At 44.9% G+C, this 20,366-nt stretch overlaps 2 protein-coding genes across 2 annotated transcripts in view; one reads left to right on the top strand and one right to left on the bottom strand.

Annotated features, from left to right (window-relative positions):
* The window catches only part of tm9sf3 (transmembrane 9 superfamily member 3), a 25,181-nt gene extending 9,972 nt beyond the window's left edge, over window positions 1-15,209 (top strand). Inside the window, exons 10-15 of the mRNA XM_046353606.1 lie at window positions 2,517-2,656; window positions 3,006-3,074; window positions 10,522-10,668; window positions 11,065-11,148; window positions 12,946-13,022; window positions 13,175-15,209. Coding sequence (XP_046209562.1) covers window positions 2,517-2,656; window positions 3,006-3,074; window positions 10,522-10,668; window positions 11,065-11,148; window positions 12,946-13,022; window positions 13,175-13,242 — 585 coding nt within the window. The 3' untranslated portion in view covers window positions 13,243-15,209. The remainder of the gene's footprint in view (window positions 1-2,516; window positions 2,657-3,005; window positions 3,075-10,521; window positions 10,669-11,064; window positions 11,149-12,945; window positions 13,023-13,174) is intronic.
* On the bottom strand, window positions 15,088-20,366 carry LOC124038124 (thioredoxin-dependent peroxide reductase, mitochondrial-like). The gene is made up of 7 exons (XM_046353607.1): window positions 20,218-20,366; window positions 19,744-19,858; window positions 19,380-19,521; window positions 19,047-19,182; window positions 17,674-17,777; window positions 15,422-15,587; window positions 15,088-15,264 (listed from the first exon to the last, which is right to left on the bottom strand). Exons 1-7 carry the CDS (start codon window positions 20,314-20,316, stop codon window positions 15,211-15,213), a joined length of 816 nt encoding a protein of 271 aa, XP_046209563.1. The 5' UTR covers window positions 20,317-20,366; the 3' UTR covers window positions 15,088-15,210.

The raw sequence follows: 20,366 nt of genomic DNA, 5'->3' as shown, positions 1-20,366 counted from the left end.
TTGCAGGAAGCAAATTTCTGCTTGAGAAAGCTAGCCTTGGCTTTTCTAACTGCCTGTGTATAATGGTTTCTAGCTTCCCTGAACAGCTGCATATCACGGGGGGCTGTTCGATGCTAATGCAGAACGCCATAGGATGTTTTTGTGTTGGTTAAGGGCAGTCAGGTCTGGGGAGAACCAAGGGCTTTATCTGTTCCTGGTTCTAAATTTCTTGAATGGGGCATGTTTATTTAAGATGGTTAGGAAGGCATTTAAAAAAAATATCCAGGCATCCTCTACTGACGGGATGAGATCAATATCCTTCCAGGATACCCCGGCCAGGTCGATTAGAAAGGCCTGCTCGCTGAAGTGTTTCAGGGAGTGTTTGACAGTGATGAGTGGAGGTTGTTTGACCGCTGACCCATTACGGATGCAGGAAATGAGGCAGTGATCGTTGAGATCTTGGTTGAAGACAGCAGAGGTGTATCTAGAGGGCAAGTTGGTTAGGATGATATCTGAGGGTGCCTGTGTTTAAGGCTTTGGGGAGGTACCTGGTAGGTTCATTAAAATTTGAGTGAGATTGAGGGCATCAAGTTTAGATTGTAGGATGGCTGGGGTGTTAAGCATGTTCCAGTTTAGGTCGCCTAGCAGCACGAGCTCTGAAGATAGATGGGGGGGCAATCAGTTCACATATGGTGTCCAGAGCACAGCTGGGAGCAGAGGGTGGTCTATAGCAGGCGGCAACTGTGAGACTTGTTTTTAGAGAGGTGGATTTTTAAAAGTACCAGTTCAAATTGTTTGGGTACAGACCTGGATAGCAGGACAGAACTCTGCAGGCTTTCTTTGCAGTAGATTGCAACACCGCCCCTTTGGCAGTTCTATCTTGTCTGAAAATGTTGTAGTTTGGAATTAAAATGTCAGAATTTTTGGTGGTCTTCCTAAGCCAGGATTCAGACACAGCTAGAACATCCGGGTTGGCAGAGTGTGCTAAAGCAGTGAATAGAACAAACTTAGGAGGAGGCTTCTAATGTTAACATGCATGAAACCAAGGCTATTACGGTTACAGAAGTCGTCAAAAGAGAGCGCCTGGGGAATAGGAGTGTAGCTAGGCACTGCAGGGCCTGGATTCACCTCTACATCGCCAGAGGAGCAGAGGAGGAGTAGAATAAGGGTGCGGCTAAAAGCAATAAGAATTGGTCATCTAGACCGTCTGGAACAGAGTAAAATGAGGTTTCTGGGGGCGATAAAATAGCATCAAGGTATAATGTACAGACAAAGGTATGGTAGGATGTGAATACAGTGGAGGTAAACCTAGGTATTGAGTGATGAAGAGAGATATTGTCTCTAGAAACATCATTGAAACCAGGAGATGTCATCGCATGTGTGGGTGGTGGAACCAATAGGTTGGATAAGGTACAGTGAGCAGGACTAGAGGCTCTACAGTGAAACAAGCCAACGAACACTAACCAGAACAGTAATGGACAAGGCATATTGACATTAAGGAGAGGCATGCTTCTCGAGTGATCAAAAGGGTCCAGTGAGTAGAGGCTGGTTGGGGGTCACGGCGATTTTCAGACAGCTAGCCAGGCCATTGGTACCAAGCTAGCATAGGATGGCGGTCTGTTATCAGCCACCTCCTGCGTTCAGTCAGTAGATTAGTGGGGTTCCGTGTGGTAGAGGGGATTAATCGAAATCACATAACAACAACAAAAAACAATAGATATAGTTATAGAGGCCCAAGAAGAGAAAATAAATAATAATAATAAAAATAAATTAATGAATTGTGTTGTATGGGACAACATACAAATGTTATTGAGAAATGTAATTAGAAAATTACTATTTTATTGAGTAAATGGTTAATTTACTCAATTTAATTTGGTTAATTTACATTTTGAAACGAGAGATTAGTTATTTGTTGATATAAAAATATATTTTTTAAAGATTGTATCATTAGATGTGGGGTGGGTTTGGCAGAAATTCTAGCAAAAAGTGAGGTCCCCTGAAATTCTGTTAATTGGTAACCAATTTATATTAGCAATAAGGCACCTCTAGGGTTTGTGGTATATGGCCAATATCCCACGTCTAAAGGCTGTATCCAGGAACTCAGTTGTGATTAAGAACCGCTCTTAGCTGTGGTATATTTAAGCAATAAGGCCCGGGGGGGGTGTGCTATATGGCCAATACACCACAGCTAAGAGCTGTTCTTATGCACATTGCAACGTGGAGTGCCTGGACACACCCCTTAGCTGTGGTATATTGGCCATATCACAAACCCCGAGGTGCCTTATTGCTATTACAAACTGGTTACCAACGGAAAAATAAATGTTTTGTCATACACGTGGTATTCGGTCTGATGTACCACATCTGTCAGCCAATCAGCATTCAGGGCTCGAACCACCCACATTACAGCCAATCAGCCTAATGGCCAATATGCCACCCCCCCCCCCCCCCCCCCCCCCCCCCCCCCCAGGTCTTATTGCTTAAATATAGTCTGCTCTCTCATGAGTCATCTCATGGATTCTACCATTCCATGTTTTCAGGTGGCTGTTTGCTGCATTTGTTTGTTTGTTATCCTGCCACTCAACCTTGTGGGGACCATTCTGGGAAGAAACCTCTCTGGCCAGCCCAACTTTCCATGTCGAGTCAATGCAGTGCCGCGGCCAATCCCTGAGAAGAAATGGTATCTATGACTATGATCTTATTTGTACAGCACGACTCACTAAAAGCAATGTATGTGTGCCATTTTGTATTTTACATTCATTGGCGTTTGTTTATTAAGCTCCCAGTGCTGATATGTTTGCTACTTGAGAGCCACTGTACTGTTAAGTTTATTTTCTCGTTGATAGTTCAATAAATGTCTGATTGGCCAAAGAGTTTATACCTACATTCCCAGGTTGAAACCAGTCCTGAATTAACAGAGGAATGAAAACCGTGCTGAGGCCTGGAGTTGCATAGCTCTGATTGATTGGTGAACTATTGGTGACACTGTCTGTATTGTGAGTTGATTGTAAATGTATAACATTTTCCAGGTTCATGGAGCCAGCTGTCATTGTTTGTCTGGGAGGCATCCTTCCATTCGGTTCCATTTTCATTGAAATGTAAGTCCTACCTCACATTAACCTCACTACACTATAATCTAGATCAGTTCTCACCAACCGGTCGATCTCCAAGGCAATCCTTGTCTATCACCAAACATTTCTATGAAAACCCAACGATAAAGCCTTGAGTTCCTATTTTAATTATTTGTTTTTCTATGAATGTACGGCGATCCAGCCGTAGGTATCAGGAAAAGCTGTGTGCAGAGAGCAACTTGTCCAAAACACTTCCAGACAGCATGCAGAGAAATATAGGAATATGTCTTCTGAGCAGAGGGCAGGTGCATCAAGAGTTTTTCTCAGTTGCAAAAGCAGCCAGGGCTTTTCACAAAACTGCATTCAGCAAATTGCGTAATTGCGAGCGCTAGCTATGCACTGTCCCACAAAATTGCTAAACATAGCAAGCCATTCGCTGAGGGCGAATTCATTAATGTTTAATTAACTCTGCAGCAATACTTTGACCCGACAAAGAGCTGTTTGAAAATGTTTCCCTGTCAAGACAAACAGTGACACTGCATGTTGAGGACATCGCAGAGAATATGGAACAACAGTTGAAAGACCAGGTAAAGGATTTCACCTATTTCTCCTTGGCCCTGGATGAGAGCAGTGATGCATGTGACACGGCACAGTTGTTTGTATTCTTACGAGGCATAACCCCAGACTTTGACATTAGAGGAGCTTGCTTCAGTGCAGTCAATGAAGACCACCTTGAACGGAGGTTGATAGCTTCGACGGCGACGATAGCTGTTACCTGTTGGCCAGTAATGGGCTGTTCCTGGGGGACAATGCTGGCACTGTTCACCACTGTGAGCACGGCTGACAGGCCATCCGAAGCCGGCGGTGGGGCTTCATCTCCCCCAGAGCTCGAGAGACTATGAGGGGCCTTCTCACTCGGGTAGCCACTGCACTGGGCATCAAACTGGTGGACAGTGATGAATCTCCATCTGTCCCCATCTCTGCTGAGTCCTGTGAGGCCTTGCTGGAGAGCTGGGCCTCTGCCAAGGGGCTCTTCCGACTCAAAGCAGAGACTGGACCATGTAGTTATGTGGCGGGCGCAGAGTCACTCGGCCTCGGGTTACCCAACCATGGACACCATGATGGCTGCCATGGTCCTCCCGGACCAGTAAATTATAGGGCGGACCCGCGACTGAAGCCGGGACCCCCCCAGAGTATTTGATGCGGACTTGAAAGCCACCTATGGGTCCCTCTGCTCTCTTGGCTGCCTTACCAGGCCTTCCTGCAGACTGTTTCCCCAGCTGCAAGGGGCACAGAGGAGCTCCTCCGGGAAGCGATGGAGGTGTCTCGCCTGCTTTCCCTGCTCCAGAGGGATGTGGCCCGCTCCAACAGATGGGCCATGGCACAGGAGGTTACCTCCCGGCACCATGTTTGGCTGGCCCAATCCTGTCTGCCAGCTGTTCTCCCCATCACCCCAGGGCTGACATTTGGCACAGGGGTTAAAGACATTCTGGAGCAGACCGATAAGGTTTGTAGGGACTGGGAGACCCTAAGACTGTTCATGCCGCCACCCCGGGTCCAAGGCAGATGAACCGTCGCCACCCACCTGCACCTGAACAACGGTGGGGTCCCTCTCTTGCCCCATCGCCTCGTGCTGAGGAACGACAGTGGAGAGGGGCACAGCGTGCGGTGGAACAACAACCTGTCAACCGTCACCGCCATAGGGACGTGCGTGGGGCGCCAGAGGAAAGGCGTGCCTCGGCAGGGCCCCTGACTCTATTTCCCTGTCCTCGTAAAGGCGCACAACCCTGCGTCTGGAGATCTCTCTCCTGGACAAGGGTGCCATCTGCAGGATCGAGAGTTTAGAACGTCTAGGTGGGTTCTACTCCACTTATTTTGTGGTCCGCAGGACCCAGGTACTGTCAGACAAACTCCTGACCCACATCGGTGGCGGGCTGGGCATTGCTATAAACGACGAAGTCGTCTGACGCCAACCCAGAGGATGGCCTTCATTGGCATGGAACTGAACTCAGTCATCATGAGAGCACGCCTACCCACAAGAAGGGTTCAGGTGATCTTATCTTGCCTCAACCACTTTCGTCTGGGGCGGATGGGATCCGTCCTAACCTACCAACGCCTGTTGGGCTTGCTGACAGCGGCCTCGTTGTTGATTCCCCTGGGCCTGCTCCATCTCTGGCCTCAGTTGTTCAACTCCCACAGGCTGCACCCGAAGCACCACCACCGGCTGCGGGTGACCGCTCAGGGCATTGTTGAGGTGGTGTAGTCACTCTTTTCTCTCAGGTGGGGTGGAGATGCTGAGGATGTGCCGCCGGGAGCTAGTCAGCACAGATGCCTCCCGGTTTGGCTGGGGGGGTATGACCAAGGGCAGGTCGGCCAGCGGCTGTTGGCTACCCACTTGGAGCGGCAGGCACATCAATACACTAGAGCCCCGAGCTGTACTGCTGGCCCAACATGTCCTGGTGAGAACGGAAAATACCACAGTGGTGGCTTACATCAACCAACAGGGTGGACTGAGGTCGTACCGCCTCAATTAAATGGCACGATAGCTCCTCTGGGCTCAGGGACGTCTAGCGTCTCTACACGCAGCACACTTACCTGGCATCCTGAATGTGGCAGTGGATATGCTCTCGAGGGAGGGCCCACCACCTCGGGACTGGAGCCTACATCCCCAGGTGGTGCAGCACCTGTAGGACAAGTTCCGGAGGGTGCAGGTGGACGTGTTGCCTCCCTGGACAATGCACACTGCCCTCTGTGGTGCTCCATGTCGGTGACACCAGGGCCTCTGGGCTTGGATGCTCTGGATCACAATTGGCCAGGGCCAGAGCTTTACGCATCCCCCCTGGTCCAGGCTGTGCTGGACAGGACCAGGTTGGCAGAGCATCGTCCGCTTCTGGTGGCCCCACACTGGCCCAGATGACCCTGGTTCAGCTTTCTGCTGTTGCTGTTGTCTGGGACATCTTGGCAACTTCCCCTGAGACTGGACCTGCTGTCTCAGGCTGGGGGTACTCTGTGACATCTGAGGCCGAACCATCTCAGTCTTTTGGCTTGGCTACTGAACGGCACCAATGGAACATGTTAGGACCACATGAGGGTGTAATGAACACCATGCAGAGCACAAGGGTGCTGGCTACAACCGTGGCATACCAGTTGCGCTGGCGGTTATTTTGCTCTTGGTGCACTGGTATTGAGGTTGTGCCCGAGTCATGCAGTATGTCCTCCAATACCTGCAGTCTCGGTTGGATGAGGGCTTGCCAGCCTCACCGAGAGTGTATTTGGCTGCTATATCTGCCTGCCATGTGAGGTGGATGGACAGGCCAGTGGGGCGCCATCTATTGGTCTCCAGGTTTATGAAGGGGTTTCGTCGCCTGCGTTCAGCTAGGACCTGCTCAATGGCAAGCTGGGATGTGGTCTTGGCAGCTTTGGCAAAGCAGCCTTTCGAACGGTTGGAGTCTGCCTCCCTGAAACACCTCTATGAAGGTGGCTTTCTTGGTAGCGATTACTTCCATGAAGAGGGTGGGTGAGCTCCATGCTCTTTCGGTAAGTTCTGAGTGCTACTGGATGGACCCTGGGGGGAGGACTAGATCTCTCTGCCCCAACCCTTCATTCCTCCCGAAGGTTCTGTCAGACAGACATGTGAACATCCCTTTTATCCTGTCTGCTTACCACTCTGCGGCATACTGTGCCCTGTGAGGGCACTGGCTGCCTGTGTGGAGCGGACATGGTCAGTGAGAACAACAGACCAGCTCTTTGTCTATGGTGAGAGCCCAACCCCCAGGACTCCATCAAAGCAGAGGCTCTCACTGGATCATGGAAATGATTACGACAGCATGCCGCCTGGCTGGCGGGCCAGTGCTGGGATCTGTGGTGGCACATTTAACGAGGTGTGGCTGATCCTGGGCTCTACTGTGAGAGGTGTGCCCCTCGCTGATATCTGTGCTGCGGCCAGCTGGGCTTCCTTTTGCATCTTTGCTAGGTACTATCAGGTAAATGTGGCACCTCCCTCAGCAGTTGGTTCAGCGGTCCTGGGTGTCGCCTCCCCTTCCGGGGACTGTGCCCCTGAGTCGCAGTCCCGCGCTGGGACTTCACCGCTGGCTGGCCAGGTCCCTCAAGCACCGACTACTCTGGTACGGGTATACCAATATATTGGAGTGATCCAATATAGTGAAACATAAATGTTACATATGGTTATGTGAGCTATTTGGATCACTCCAATCCTCTATGGCGCTAGAGGCGCCTCAAATGATGTAGAGAACAGAACGTGTGTCGAGGCCAGGGGGTCTTTATATAGGGGCGGACCCCAGCCGTGACACAGGTGTACACGGGAGTAAATCTGTAAATCCTCACCTCCGATGTATCCCTCCTCCGCGGAGTGATCAAAAGAGCTCACGTCACCGCGGTTACATATGTAACCTTCGTTTCCTTGCACTGTAGACTGCACTCACAGCAAAGTTTATTTAACATTTCAAGACTTTGAAACCATGACTAGAGAGATTGAACAAATACATATTTTTGAGGAAGTTCATATTTAAATTGTTGTTCGTCACTTTCAACACTTATTTTTTATACGCCATAAAATGTGCGTTCTCCCTACTTCCACTCACTTAGTGAAGGGTAGTTTACGAATGAACGGTTCTTTTTGAACTGATCTCTTTGGTGACAGTGCCCAAAAAGTCGGAATCGAATCGCATTGTTCAAAGACATTCATTTGGCACCCTGATTTGCATTCAGCTACTACTGCTTTGAGGTCAAAACAATATATATATATTGTGTATATATAACAACAATATATATATATATATATATATATATACTTTTTTTTTTTTTTTTTTTTGCAGATTTACAAAATAATTCTCGAGGGTGAATCCTCACTGCGCATAAACAGTGGGGAGAGCGCTTAAATCTGGCAACAACAAAAAATATAATCTAATAATTTGGCCAGGTTAAAATGTATTTGAATGCACATTTCACGATATGACATAGTAGCCTACTTTTTGGGCTTTAGAGAATTTGCCCTTTTTAAATTTGATGCTTCTATGATGATATTTTTGTAAACACCGGTAGACTGTGTCCTTCACTCCCGCCTGCCCTCATTGTTAACAGAACTGCAGAAAACCGTGTCGGGCAGGTGGGGGACACTGGCTGCCGGTTGCCCCGATAGCACAGCAGGCGAGAGGCTGGGACGACAACGACACCCTGTGTTAGCTAACGACGCTGTATGCTAGCTTGCTAATTAGCTAGCACACGGTGTCGCTCCCGCCTGCTGTGTACCGGATAAAACCGTGCCCAACAGGCGGAACAATGGCTGCCGGTTGCCCAAATAGCACAGCAGAGGGGAGGCTAGGGCGACGCCGTATGCTAACTAGCTTGCTATAGTTGAAGGACACTGTCTACCGTTGTATGGCTAGCTAGCTACCGTTGTCGCCCCTTCTGTGAGGTTTATCGGCAGCTTGCTTCAACGTTATTGTGCATTAATGCCACCTACTTTACTGGAGCGATTCCGCCAGTCCTAACTTAAAAATGGACCAATAGAAGTATATAGAGGGATCCCTGCAAATGCAGGAATGCTCCGAATTGCTGGCCGCAATTGCACCCTTCTTGAGGGACGGCGAGTTTGGTGAGGGGCAGCTGCTCACGAACTGCTGCTCCCTCCCCTCAGACTGACCATCAGATGCAGGCCAATCAGCCCAGTAAAACAAAAAAAGCACTCACTCACCTGTGCCTCACAAGCAATACAACCAGTGTGATCATATACCTACAATTTTGAAATTGAATTTCAAAATGGTCTGAACAACATTGGCAGGGCAATTCAAGCCAATATGCAATGATGTATTGGGCTTATGGACTATTGCACAAACCTCAATGCTACAGAACTGTTTTTAATTGGTTGATGTTGCATAGGCTTAAGTTTTAAAGTCATGTTTGAAGAAGAGAAATAATCTGACGGGTAGAGTTAAGATCACTTGAGTCAAAAGGTTGGTGACCACTGATCTAGATAGTTACAGCTTTATTCCAAAATTGATTAAATAAAATAAAAATCCTCAATCTACACACACCCCATAATGACAAAGCGAAAACAGGTTTAGACATGCAACCAAAAAAGTATTCAGACCCTTTGCTAAGAGACTCAAAATTTAGCTCCGGTGCATCCAGTTTCCATTGATCATCCTTGATATTTTTCTACAACTTGATTGGAGTCCCCTTGTGCTAAATTCAACTGTTTGGACATGTGCACCTGTCTATATAAGGACCCACAGTTGACAGTATCAGAGCAAAAATCAAGCCATGAGGTCGAAGGAATTGTCCGTAGAGCTCCGAGACAGGATTGTGCCGAGGCACAGATCTAGGGAAGGGTACCAAAACATTTCTGCAGCATTAAAGATTCCCAAGAACACAGTGGCCTCCATTCATAAATGGAAGAATTTTGGAACCACCAAGACTCTTCCTAGAGCTGGCCGCCTGGCCAAACTGAACAATCGGGGAGAAGGAGCTTGGTCAGGGAGGTGACGAAGAACCCAGTGGTCACTCTGACAGCTCTCGTTGTCCTTCTGGAAGGTTCTCCCATCTCTGCAGCACTCCACCAATCTGGCCTTTATGGTAATGGCCAGACGGAAGCCACTCCTCAGTAAAAGGCACATGACAGCCTGCTTGGAGGTTGCCAAAAGACACCTAAATAACTCTGACCATGAGAAACAAGATTCTCTAGTCTGATGAAACCAAGATTGAACTTGGGTCTGAATGCCAAGCGTCAGGTCTGGAGGAACCTGACACCATCCCTAGGGTGAAGCGTGGTGGCAGCATCATGCTGTGGGTGATGTTTTTCAGCGGCAGGGACTGGGAGATTAGCCAAGATCGAGGGAAAGATGGAGCAAAGTAGAGATCCTTGATGAAAACCTGCTCCAGAGTGCTTAGAACCTCAGACTGGGACGAAGCTTTACCTTCCAACAACCCTAAGCACACGGCCAAGACAACGCAGGAGTGGCTTCGGGACAAGTCTCTGAATGTCCTCGAGTGGCCCGGACTTGAACCCGATCGAACATCTCTGAAGAGAACTGAGAATAGCTGTGCAGCCAACCTGAACGATCTTGAGAGGTTCTGCTGAGAAGAATGGGAGAGAGTCCCCAAATACAGGTGTGCGAAGCTTGTAGTGTCATACCCAAGACTACTTGAGGCTGTAATCGCTGCCAATGGTACTTCGAAGTGATGAGTAAAGGGTCTGAATACTTATGTAAATAAAATATTTCAGTTTATTTTGTATACATTTCTAAACATGTTTTTGCTTTGTCATTATGGGGTATTGTTGATGAGGGGGAAAGAACAATTACATTTTAGAATAAGGCTAGCTTAACAAAGTGGAAAGTCTAGGGTTCTGAATACTTTCCGACTGCACTGCATATCAGCATTTAGCAGGTCGATAATTCACCAAATAATACCTGTGCGTAGCTGGAAGTGAATGTGTCGTTTGCTTATTTTACAGGTACTTCATTTTCACTTCATTTTGGGCCTACAAGATCTACTACGTGTACGGGTTCATGATGCTGGTCCTGGTTATCCTCTGCATTGTCACTGTGTGTGTCACCATTGTTTGTACTTACTTCCTCCTCAATGCTGAGGACTACAGATGGTGAGTAAAAGATAACCAGCAGTGTATTTACTTGAATTATGTAATCGTAGAGACATTAATTAAATGAGGGACCTTGTGGAGCCCTTATACACCACTGTGTGATTAGACCTAAGTAAGTATATAATTACATGGCTAGCTTTAAAACTATTAAAAAGCATGAGCTGACGCACACCCCAAAGTTTTAGGTATCTGACTAACGGGATGGTAAACTTTAAAGAAAGTCTCATACTATATGTTCCCAACAATTTAATGGATATTAAACATGGCCAGCTTTAGGACTATAACACAGCTAAATTCAGGAAAACCTTGACACCAGAGTTACTGTAACACAGTAATAGCCAGCCTGAGGATGTTGTATCTGTGCTTTTCAATTAAATTATTTTTTTCTCCACTCAGGCAATGGACAAGCTTTCTCTCTGCTGCATCCACTGCGGTTTATGTTTACATGTACTCCTTTTACTACTATTTCTTCAAAACAAAGTGAGTTGCAAAATCCATTTTCTTATTTAAAACATATTATTTACTTCAGTTGTGTACAATATGTTGACCGTAAAGATTAGCCCCAGTGCATTCTGTCATAGATAGAGGAAGGTTGTTATTCGTTTACTAACCATGAATACAAGTATTAAAAATGTACAAATGCAATTGAATTGTTTTACATTTTGGGGCCCTCACCAGTTTGCATCGAATAGGGGGAACCCCCATTGATTTTGTTAGTCACTTTTTTTCTCCCCAATTTTGTGGTATTTAGTAGCTACTATCTTGTCTCATCGATACAACTCCCGTACCGTCTCGGGAGAGACTAAGGTTGAAAGTCATGCGTCCTCCGATACACAAGCTGCACTGCTTCTTAACACAGCGCGCATCCAACCTGGAAGTCAGCCGCACCAATGTGTCGGAGGAAACACCGTGCACCTGGCAACCTTGGTTAGTGTGCACTGCGCCCGGCGTCGCTGGAGTTGCTGGTGCGTGATGAGACATGGACATCCCTACCGGCCAAACCCTCCCTAACCTGGACGACGCTGGGCCAATTGTGCGTTGCACCACGGACCTCCCAGTCGCGGCCGGTTACGACAGAGCCTGGGCGCGAACCCAGTCTCTGGTGGCACAGCTGGCGCTGCAGTATACCCGGGAGGCCCTTGTTGTTAGTTACTTTCACTCGTATCATTCAAATTTGCAAAATATCTCTCCACGGTATACTGAAACTTCGGTACTTTTTCTATACAAAAAAAAAGTCCTTCAGGCCACACATGATTGACAGGATCAAATCTTATCACTGCAGGCCCTTTATAGCGTGAAGAACATAGTGCTTGCTCCACCTACTCACTCATTGTTAGAGATCTATGGGCTTCAATTAGCTCCCCAGCTCTCCTCATGCTGCACAGAAGTTAACACAATTGAATAATGCAACACGATATGTAGAAATGTTGAAACTGTTCGTCACTTCGCAAAACAATGTCTATACAGGATAAAACACTTACAATGCAAGTGAAAACAGATGGCATCCAGCTTTCAATTGTAGGCTAACTTTCAGCTGGATTCACTACCCTAGTACTTTGTTTGATATGCAAAAATGCTGATTTCAAAGCTTACTAATCAAACTATTAATTCACTTCATCTCCCTGCCTCGCCACCAAAAACAAATGAACTTGTCTTCCTTTGCTTCCCGTCTAGATTCCATAGCCACAAAGTCAGATTCTACAGCCACATTCTGCCTCACGAATAACATCATTATTTCTTAAAACGGCACACACAGTTTGAAAAGAGATTCCTTGTTCTATGCAAATGTTGATCAGTACAATAAATTTGGTTCTAGAAGTTGCCAATAAAAATTAGTCCTAAATGGAAGGTACTCATCTATAGGCCCATGAAATCAGCTAAAACGAGCTTAAAAATAAAATAATGTGCTTTTTTACTCCATTGTCCCGGACACCCAAATGTACTTGTTACATTTTGACAGAGAAATGGTCATTTTCACACTTATCAAGAGAACATCCCTACTGCCTCTGATCTGGCAGACTCACTAAACACACATGCTTAATTTGTAAATTGTCTGGGTGTTGGAGTGTGCCCCTGTCTATCCGTCAATAAAAAATGCCATCTGGAATTTGAAATGGTTTAAACTTTTACTTTTAGACTTGAGTAGTATTATAGCCATTGACTTTTACTTTAGTGATTTTCTATTAAGATATCTTTACTTTTACTCAAGTATGACAATTTGAGTACTTTTTTTCTACCACTGCCTGCTGACAGTTGTTTTGTCCCACTCCGTTTCAGGATGTATGGTCTGTTCCAGACGTCCTTTTACTTTGGCTACATGGCAGTATTCAGTACGTCTCTGGGAATCATGTGTGGTAGGTTCAACTTCTCTTATTCACAGCATCTGTTTTGATCAAAGTATTGTGACCGAGTTATTCCGTAAACATATTTTTTAGATGCTCAAACGAGTGCAAAGCATGCGATGTCATTGCGTCAATAATCATCTTGTAATATATTTATTTTGTAGGAGCCGTTGGGTATGTGGGAACAAGTGCCTTCGTGAGGAAGATCTACACAAATGTGAAAATTGACTAGGACAGTCGCAAGCAGCAAGGGATCCAAGGATCAGCTGAAGCTCTCCAATAGAAGCGGGCACAAGTCGTTTCTTTTGCAAAAAGAGATTGTGGCATCTCCAATTTGTACAAATGTAGTTTTTCCCTTTTCTGAATTCATTTCAATGTTGCAAAAGAGTGTGCTAGAGCAAAAAACTGCAGGAAAAAGAAAACATTAACATCAGTTCTGTTTTTATCAATTCCTTTCAATCAATGTTCTGAAGCAGCTGTTCAAAACGTAACATGGCTTCCCCTTTACAATCCAGTCCCACCCGTCACCGGAGAACATAAAGATCTTTATTGATGGAATAGTCTAGCTCTCTTCAGTGAAGAGGCCATATTGAAAGCCTTTGTTCTATTGTATTAGAATATTGAAGAGTTGGGTTTGTTCATGCTCTGACCTGACTCTGGATGAAATATTATTTTATTCTGGCTTCTACATTCAATTTTTACCAGCTACACTAAACAATTTTTACATACAATAACTGGATGTTATACTAACTTACCTGAGTTGGCGCCATTCCCATATTTGGACAATTATAATTTCCAAATGCAGTAGTTTTACAATCAGCCACCCAAGAAATTTGTTTGCTGTACATATGGAGAGGAAAAAAAACATTCAGGAAAGGAAGGTGTGATCAACAGTTGGTTTTGAGTCACATTATAAATGACATATTGTTTTAAATGGATGTTTGCTGTGATCCAATTTCCTGTTTAGGCTATGTTTTCTTAATGGTAGGGTTTGAATGAAGACTACTTGTGAAAGATAATATGGATAGGGGGAAAAGTGTATATAACCGTAATGTAACTTTAGATGTAGATCCCAAATGTATTTTGGTTGTACAGATTTACAAGTTTTTATTATTTTTTTTACAAATGATTCAGTTATAAGCAAAAATATATTTAGTTTTGTCTCTTTGGTTTGGTGCTTGGGGTGGCGCTGTACATCTTGCCTGAAATTGCATGACGTTTCCATCAAACCATATGCTCATCAAATTCTGCTTTTTTTGTTGGCAATTTCTCACTTTCCCTGGTTGTAGCAATAATAAAAAAAAGTTGGTCGCTGACTTTGTGCTGGCTGCTTGCAGAAAGGAATGACATTAACAAGCTGACACTTTATTTGGTTTTGTGGATTATTTAAAGCTTTAAAGGGCTCTGTTCTTTGGTCAGACATGTCCCTCATCACCTGAAACATTGAATGTCAGGTGAAATGAGGCGATTGTGCCAAATTGCCGCAAACGTACTGTACAGAGTGAAATACACTTGGCTACATACAGTGCTGCAGAGTATTTAATGCTCCCCCCCATGTGGAAATACAGTATGTACCTTAAATGTATGAGAAGTTGCAATGCCTTTCTCAAATTTTACATCCACTGAAGTTGATTTCTGACACCTGTGTACCATATGTCAAGACATTTTTAACCTGCATATTAACTTGTTGTAAAAAAAAAAAACTGTACAGAGCTTATATAGGCATGGTTTGTAAATGAAGGTAAAGTTGTCTGGCTTTTAAATCTGGTAACTGCTTTTTTTTCTCAACTATCAAGACACGGTAGCAACAGTCTCTTAACACTGTGTGGGGAAAATACAATCTTTATGATCAGTTTTGTTTAATTGATTGATGGGTGTCACCCCCCCCCTGCTTATTTTGATACTGTCAACAGACCCCTGAAACTATTCATATTTGCATGCTCTTTGCAATGTTAGGACCATTTCATTATTTTAAAACAAACGCATAGGCTCTCAATACTTCCAATGTGATCACAGTGAATTGCTTGTGAGAAATAGAAGCTAGTGAACAGGATGAAATGTTTCAACTCAGACAATCGACCACTTCAAATCTTTATTTCCATCTACTTTAAAACTAAACTATAATGGAAAGTATTTGGTATATCTATAGTTCTTTTTCTTTCAATTCTGGATTATTTATTAAAGCTGTGATGTGTGTCATCTAGTTGTTGACTTTCTCAAAGTACTCCTTTGAACCTTCTGGAGTTGGCTTGATCTGAAAAACAAAAACTTGCATAGTAAGCAAACTGATCATCCAAAAACAATGTACTGTTGGGAGACCAAGACAAAGTCCTTGCTACTCATATTTTGGTGCTTGCATTCATTTTATTTGTCTGAGGCCCTGGCAGGGTAGTGAAGGAGAGTGGCCTCACCGTAGGAGAGTCGGGGGTCCAGCTAGCAGGGCATACTTCACCGTGAGTCTCCACAAACTGGAAGGCCCTCACCAGACGCAGGGTCTCATCCACACAGCGGCCCACTGGCAGGTCGTTGACGCTCATGTGCTTCACCACACCACTTGGATCAATGATAAACAGTCCCCTAATGGACAAACAGACAATGGATAACTACTCAATATCATGGTAGAAATACATACAATGAAGTGTTAAATACACTATTGGGAATAGGTTGCCATTTATAATGCACAGTACTGGCCTAGTTTAGATCTTATGTCGGAAAGATATCAGTTTGTCCTCTGACAAATCAACTGTAAATTTCGGTGTTCCTCAAGGTTCTGTTTTAGGACCACTATTGTTTTCACTATACATTTTTACCTCTTGGGGATGTTATTCGAAAACATAATGTTAACTTTCACTGCTATGCAGATGACACACAGCTGTACATTTCAATGAAACATGGTGAAGCCCCAAAATTGCCCTCGCTAGAAGCATGTGTTTCAGACATAAGGAAGTGGATGGCTGCAAACTTTCTACTATTAAACTCGGACAAAACAGAGATGCTTGTTGTAGGTCCCAAGAAACAAAGAGATCTTCTGTTGAATCTGACAATTAATCTTAATGGTTGTAGAGTCGTCTCAAATAAAACTGAAGGACCTCGGCGTTACTCTGGACCCTGATCGCTCTTTTGAAGAACATATCAAGACCATTTCGAGGACAGCTTTTTCCATCTACGTAATATTGCAAAAATCAGAAACTTTCTGTCCAAAAATGCAGAAAAATTAATCCATGCTTTTGTCACTTCTAGGTTAGACTACTGCAATGCTCTACTTTCCGGCTACCCGGATAAAGCACTAAATAAACTTCAGTTAGTGCTAAATACGGCTGCTAGAATCCTGACTAGAACCAAAAAATGTGATCATATTACTCCAGTGCTAGCCTCTCTACACTGGCTTCCTGTCAAAGCAAGGGCTGATTTCAAGGTTTTACTGCTAACCTACAAAGCATTACATGGGCTTGCTCCTACCTATCTCTCTGATTTGGTCCTGCCGTACATACCTACGCGTACGCTACGGTCACAAGACGCAGGCCTCCTAATTGTCCCTAGAATTTCTAAGCAAACAGCTGGAGGCAGGGCTTTCTCCTATAGAGCTCCATTTTTATGGAACGGTCTGCCTAACCATGTCAGAGACGCAAACTCGGTCGCAACCTTTAAGTCTTTACTGAAGACTCATCTCTTCAGTGGGTCATATGATTGAGTGTAGTCTGGCCCAGGAGTGGGAAGGTGAACGGAAAGGCTCTGGAGCAATGAACCGCCCTTGCTGTCTCTGCCTGGCCAGTTCCCCTCTTTCCACTGGGATTCTCTGCCTCGAACCCTATTACAGGGGCTGAGTCACTGGCTTACTGGGGCTCTCTCATGCCGTCCCTGCAGGGGGTGCGTCACCTGAGTGGGTTGATTCACTGTTGTGGTCATCCTGTCTGGGTTGGCGCCCCCCCCTTGGGTTGTGCCGTGGCGGAGATCTTTGTGGGCTATACTCAGCCTTGTCTCAGGACGGTAAGTTGGTGGTTTAAGATATCCCTCTAGTGGTGTGGGGGCTGTGCGTTGGCAAAGTGGGTGGGGTTATATCCTTCCTATTTGGCCCTGTCCGGGGGTGTCCTCGGATGGGGCCACAGTGTCTCCTGACCCCTCCTGTCTCAGCCTCCAGTATTTATGCTGCAGTAGTTTGTGTCGGGGGGCTAGGGTCAGTTTGTTATATCTGGAGTACTTCTGTCCTATTCGGTGTCCTGTGTGAATCTTAGTGTGCGTTCTCTAATTCTCTCCTTCTTTCTTTCTCTCTCTCGGAGGACCTGAGCCCAAGGACCGTGCCCCAGGACGACCTGACATGATGACTCCTTGCTGTCCCCAGTCCACCTGACTGTGCTGCTGCTCCAGTTTCAACTGTTCTGCCTTGTTATTATTCGACCATGCTGGTCATTTATGAACATTTGAACATCTTGGCCATGTTCTGTTATAATCTCCACCCGGCACAGCCAGAAGAGAACTGGCCACCCCACATAGCCTGGTTTCTTCCTAGGTTTTGGCCTTTCTAGGGAGTTTTTCCTAGCCACCGTGCTTCTACACCTGCATTGCTTGCTGTTTGGGGTTTTAGGCTGGGTTTCTGTACAGCCCTTTGAGATATCAGCTGATGTACGAAGGGCTATATAAATAAAATTTGATTTGATTTGAGTACCTCAGTGCAATGCCAGGACCCTCCAGAAGTATGCCATAGTCTCTGGACACCTGTTTGTTGAGGTCTGCCAGCAGGGGGATGTGGATGTCACCCAAACCTCCAGCCTGAGAACAAGACACATGACAGCTTTAAACAGTCTTGGCATTCTCAACCAGCTTCATGAGGTAGTCACCTGGAATGCATTTCGATAAACAGGTGTGCCTTGTTAAAAGTGAATGTGGAATTTCTTTCCTTAATGTGTTTGAGCCAATCAGTTGTGTTGTGACAAGGTAAGAGTGGTATACAGAAGACAGCCCTATTTGGTAAAAGACCAAGTCCATATTATGGCAAGAACAGCTCAAATAAGCAGAGAGAAACGACAGTCCATAATTATTTTAAGACATGAACGTCAGTCAATACAGAACCTTTCAAGAAAGGGTTAGGTTTGGCCAGGGTAGGCCGTCATTTTAAAATAATTTGTTCTTAATGAAATAAAAGGTTTAAAAAGTGTTTGAATTGCAGCAAAGAAACCACTATGAAAGGATACCAATAATAAGAAGAGATTTGCTTGGGCCAAGAAACACGAGCAATGGACATTAGACTGGTAGAAACCTATCCTTTGGTATGATGAGTCCAAATTTAAGATTTTTGGTTCCAACCGCCGTGTCTTTGTGAGACGCAGAGTAGGTAAACAGATGATCTCCGCGTGTGTGGTTTCCACCGTGAAGCATAGAGGAGAAAGTGTGATGATGTGGGAGTGCTTTGCTGGTGACACTGACTTGTTTAGAATTCAAGGCACACTTAACCAGCATGGCTACCACAGCATTCTGCAGCGATACACCATCCCATCTCTTTTATGCTTAGTGGGAATATAATTTGTTTTTCAACAGTACAATGACTTAACACATCTCCAGGCTGTGTAAGGGCTATTTGACCAAGATGGAATGTGATGGAGTGCTGCATCAGATGACCTGGCCTCCACAATCACCCGACCTCAAACCATTTGAGATGGTTTAGGAAGAAATGGACTGCAGCGAAGGAAAACCAGCCAACAAGTGCTCAGTATGTGGGAACTCCTTCAAGACTTGGAAAAGCATTCCAGGTGACTACCTCATGAAGGTGGTTGAGAGTATGTCAAGAATGTTCAAAGCTGTCATCAAGGCAAAGGGTGGCTACTTTGAAGAATTTAAAATCTAACACTTTTGGTTACTCCATGATTCCATATGTGTTATTTCATAGTTTTGATGTCTTCACTATTATTCTACAATGTAGTAAATAGTAAAAATAAAGAAAAAATCTGGAATGAGTAGGTGTGTCCAAACTTTAGACTGGTACTATATATGGAATGATTTCTGTATGTCTATGGAATACTACCCTAGGTACACCCACTGTACCTTGCGAGGGGTGTTTATCCATGCCAGGTGGGTGAAGTGCGAATCCACCGACACGCCCACCACTTCACAGTTGATGTCATGGAACTCGCTGGCCTTGTCACTGAATGAGATGATCTCTGTCGGACAAACAAACGTGCTGTAATGAGAAAGAAAAAAATGCTTTTAATAAAATGGCATATCCACAATCTCCTGCTTAAGTATCTGTAGTGGAAATAACATAGGCCGTTAAATAATTCTAAAGACTAATAAAGTCAAGGATTGGTGTACCGTGCACGACATGCAGCTAAACACAGCAATCCATTCTCATCTTTCCAAGGGAATAGTGCTACTCACAAGTCAAGAGGGTAGAAGAAAAGGACCAGGTATTTGCCCTTAAAGTCATCTAGGCTCATCTCCTTGAACTCGCCATTGTGGACAGCTGTAGCTTTAAAATGTGGTGCGTGCTGAGTGACAGCTGGAGCCCATCCAGCTGTACCTATTGGGAGAAAGATATTACATTAATAAAGTGGATTCTACATTTAGGGGAATTACAAAAATGTTATAACATTTACTTTATTGCAGGACTTTAATATAATTGTATAAAATTGTTGAGCAATTAATGAATGTGTTTTGGAAATGCTTATGCTTTAATATGCATAACTGTTGCATGCCCCCTCACTTTGATCAACTTCATATCACATTCCCTGTCCATACATACTGGTGGAGAAACAGGTTTTCTGCAGTACAGGACAGGTCAAAATTCTTGAGGCCTTGTTCACTGAATTTCCATGTGGCGAGGCGGATACTTTCAGTCCTCCAGTTGCAACCTTTGCCTAGATGGGGAGGGGTAACGTTAGAAAGGGAGATAGAGAAATTGCACTTCGTGACGACAACAACTGTTATTATTGGCGCTGATGATCATTAGACAGATAGTATAATCAGTGATTGTATATTTAGAGTTTTTACTTAAAATGTGGCATTAGCGGTAAGTCTTTATTTGGGCAGAGGGATTTGTCCTGAATAAAATTACAGTGACGTTCCCGTCAAGCTCAGTTGCAACTTCGTCCAATTCGCATTGCCATTTATATAGCTACACCGAAATTATAAATTGCTATTAAACCGTTGGTAATTTCAATGCAGCCCACTACTACTGTTAACGTTGTAACATAAAAATATTTCTGAATGAACTTACAGAGGTCTTTAATAGTCTCCCAATGGTGGCTGCCATTTTGTATATTGACAAGTGCAGAGGCTGAATCGCATTTCTGGATACCAAGGCCTCAATTTGCATTCTTCTAGTGTCCGCGCGCCTCTCCTTCTCATTGGATGAGAAAGCCAGAG

The sequence above is a fragment of the Oncorhynchus gorbuscha genome, linkage group LG06 (genome assembly GCF_021184085.1).
Source record: "Oncorhynchus gorbuscha isolate QuinsamMale2020 ecotype Even-year linkage group LG06, OgorEven_v1.0, whole genome shotgun sequence".
NCBI classification, from domain to species: Eukaryota; Metazoa; Chordata; class Actinopteri; order Salmoniformes; family Salmonidae; genus Oncorhynchus; species Oncorhynchus gorbuscha.
Note: the sequence above shows the minus strand (reverse complement) of the source record. Positions and strands in the feature narration are given on the sequence as shown.

What these genes read in the sequence shown, in the direction of transcription:
- LOC124038124 (XM_046353607.1), bottom strand. Translation starts at nt 20,316, where the DNA reads ATGCAAATTGAGGCCTTGGTATCCAGAAATGCGATTCAGCCTCTGCAC. An exon ending in GGAGACTATTAAAGACCTCT is followed by an intron (nt 19,859 to 20,217) that starts GTAAGTTCATTC and finishes CTCCCCATCTAG; the next exon opens with GCAAAGGTTGCAACTGGAGG. An exon ending in GGATAAACACCCCTCGCAAG is followed by an intron (nt 17,778 to 19,046) that starts GTACAGTGGGTG and finishes TCTTGTTCTCAG; the next exon opens with GCTGGAGGTTTGGGTGACAT.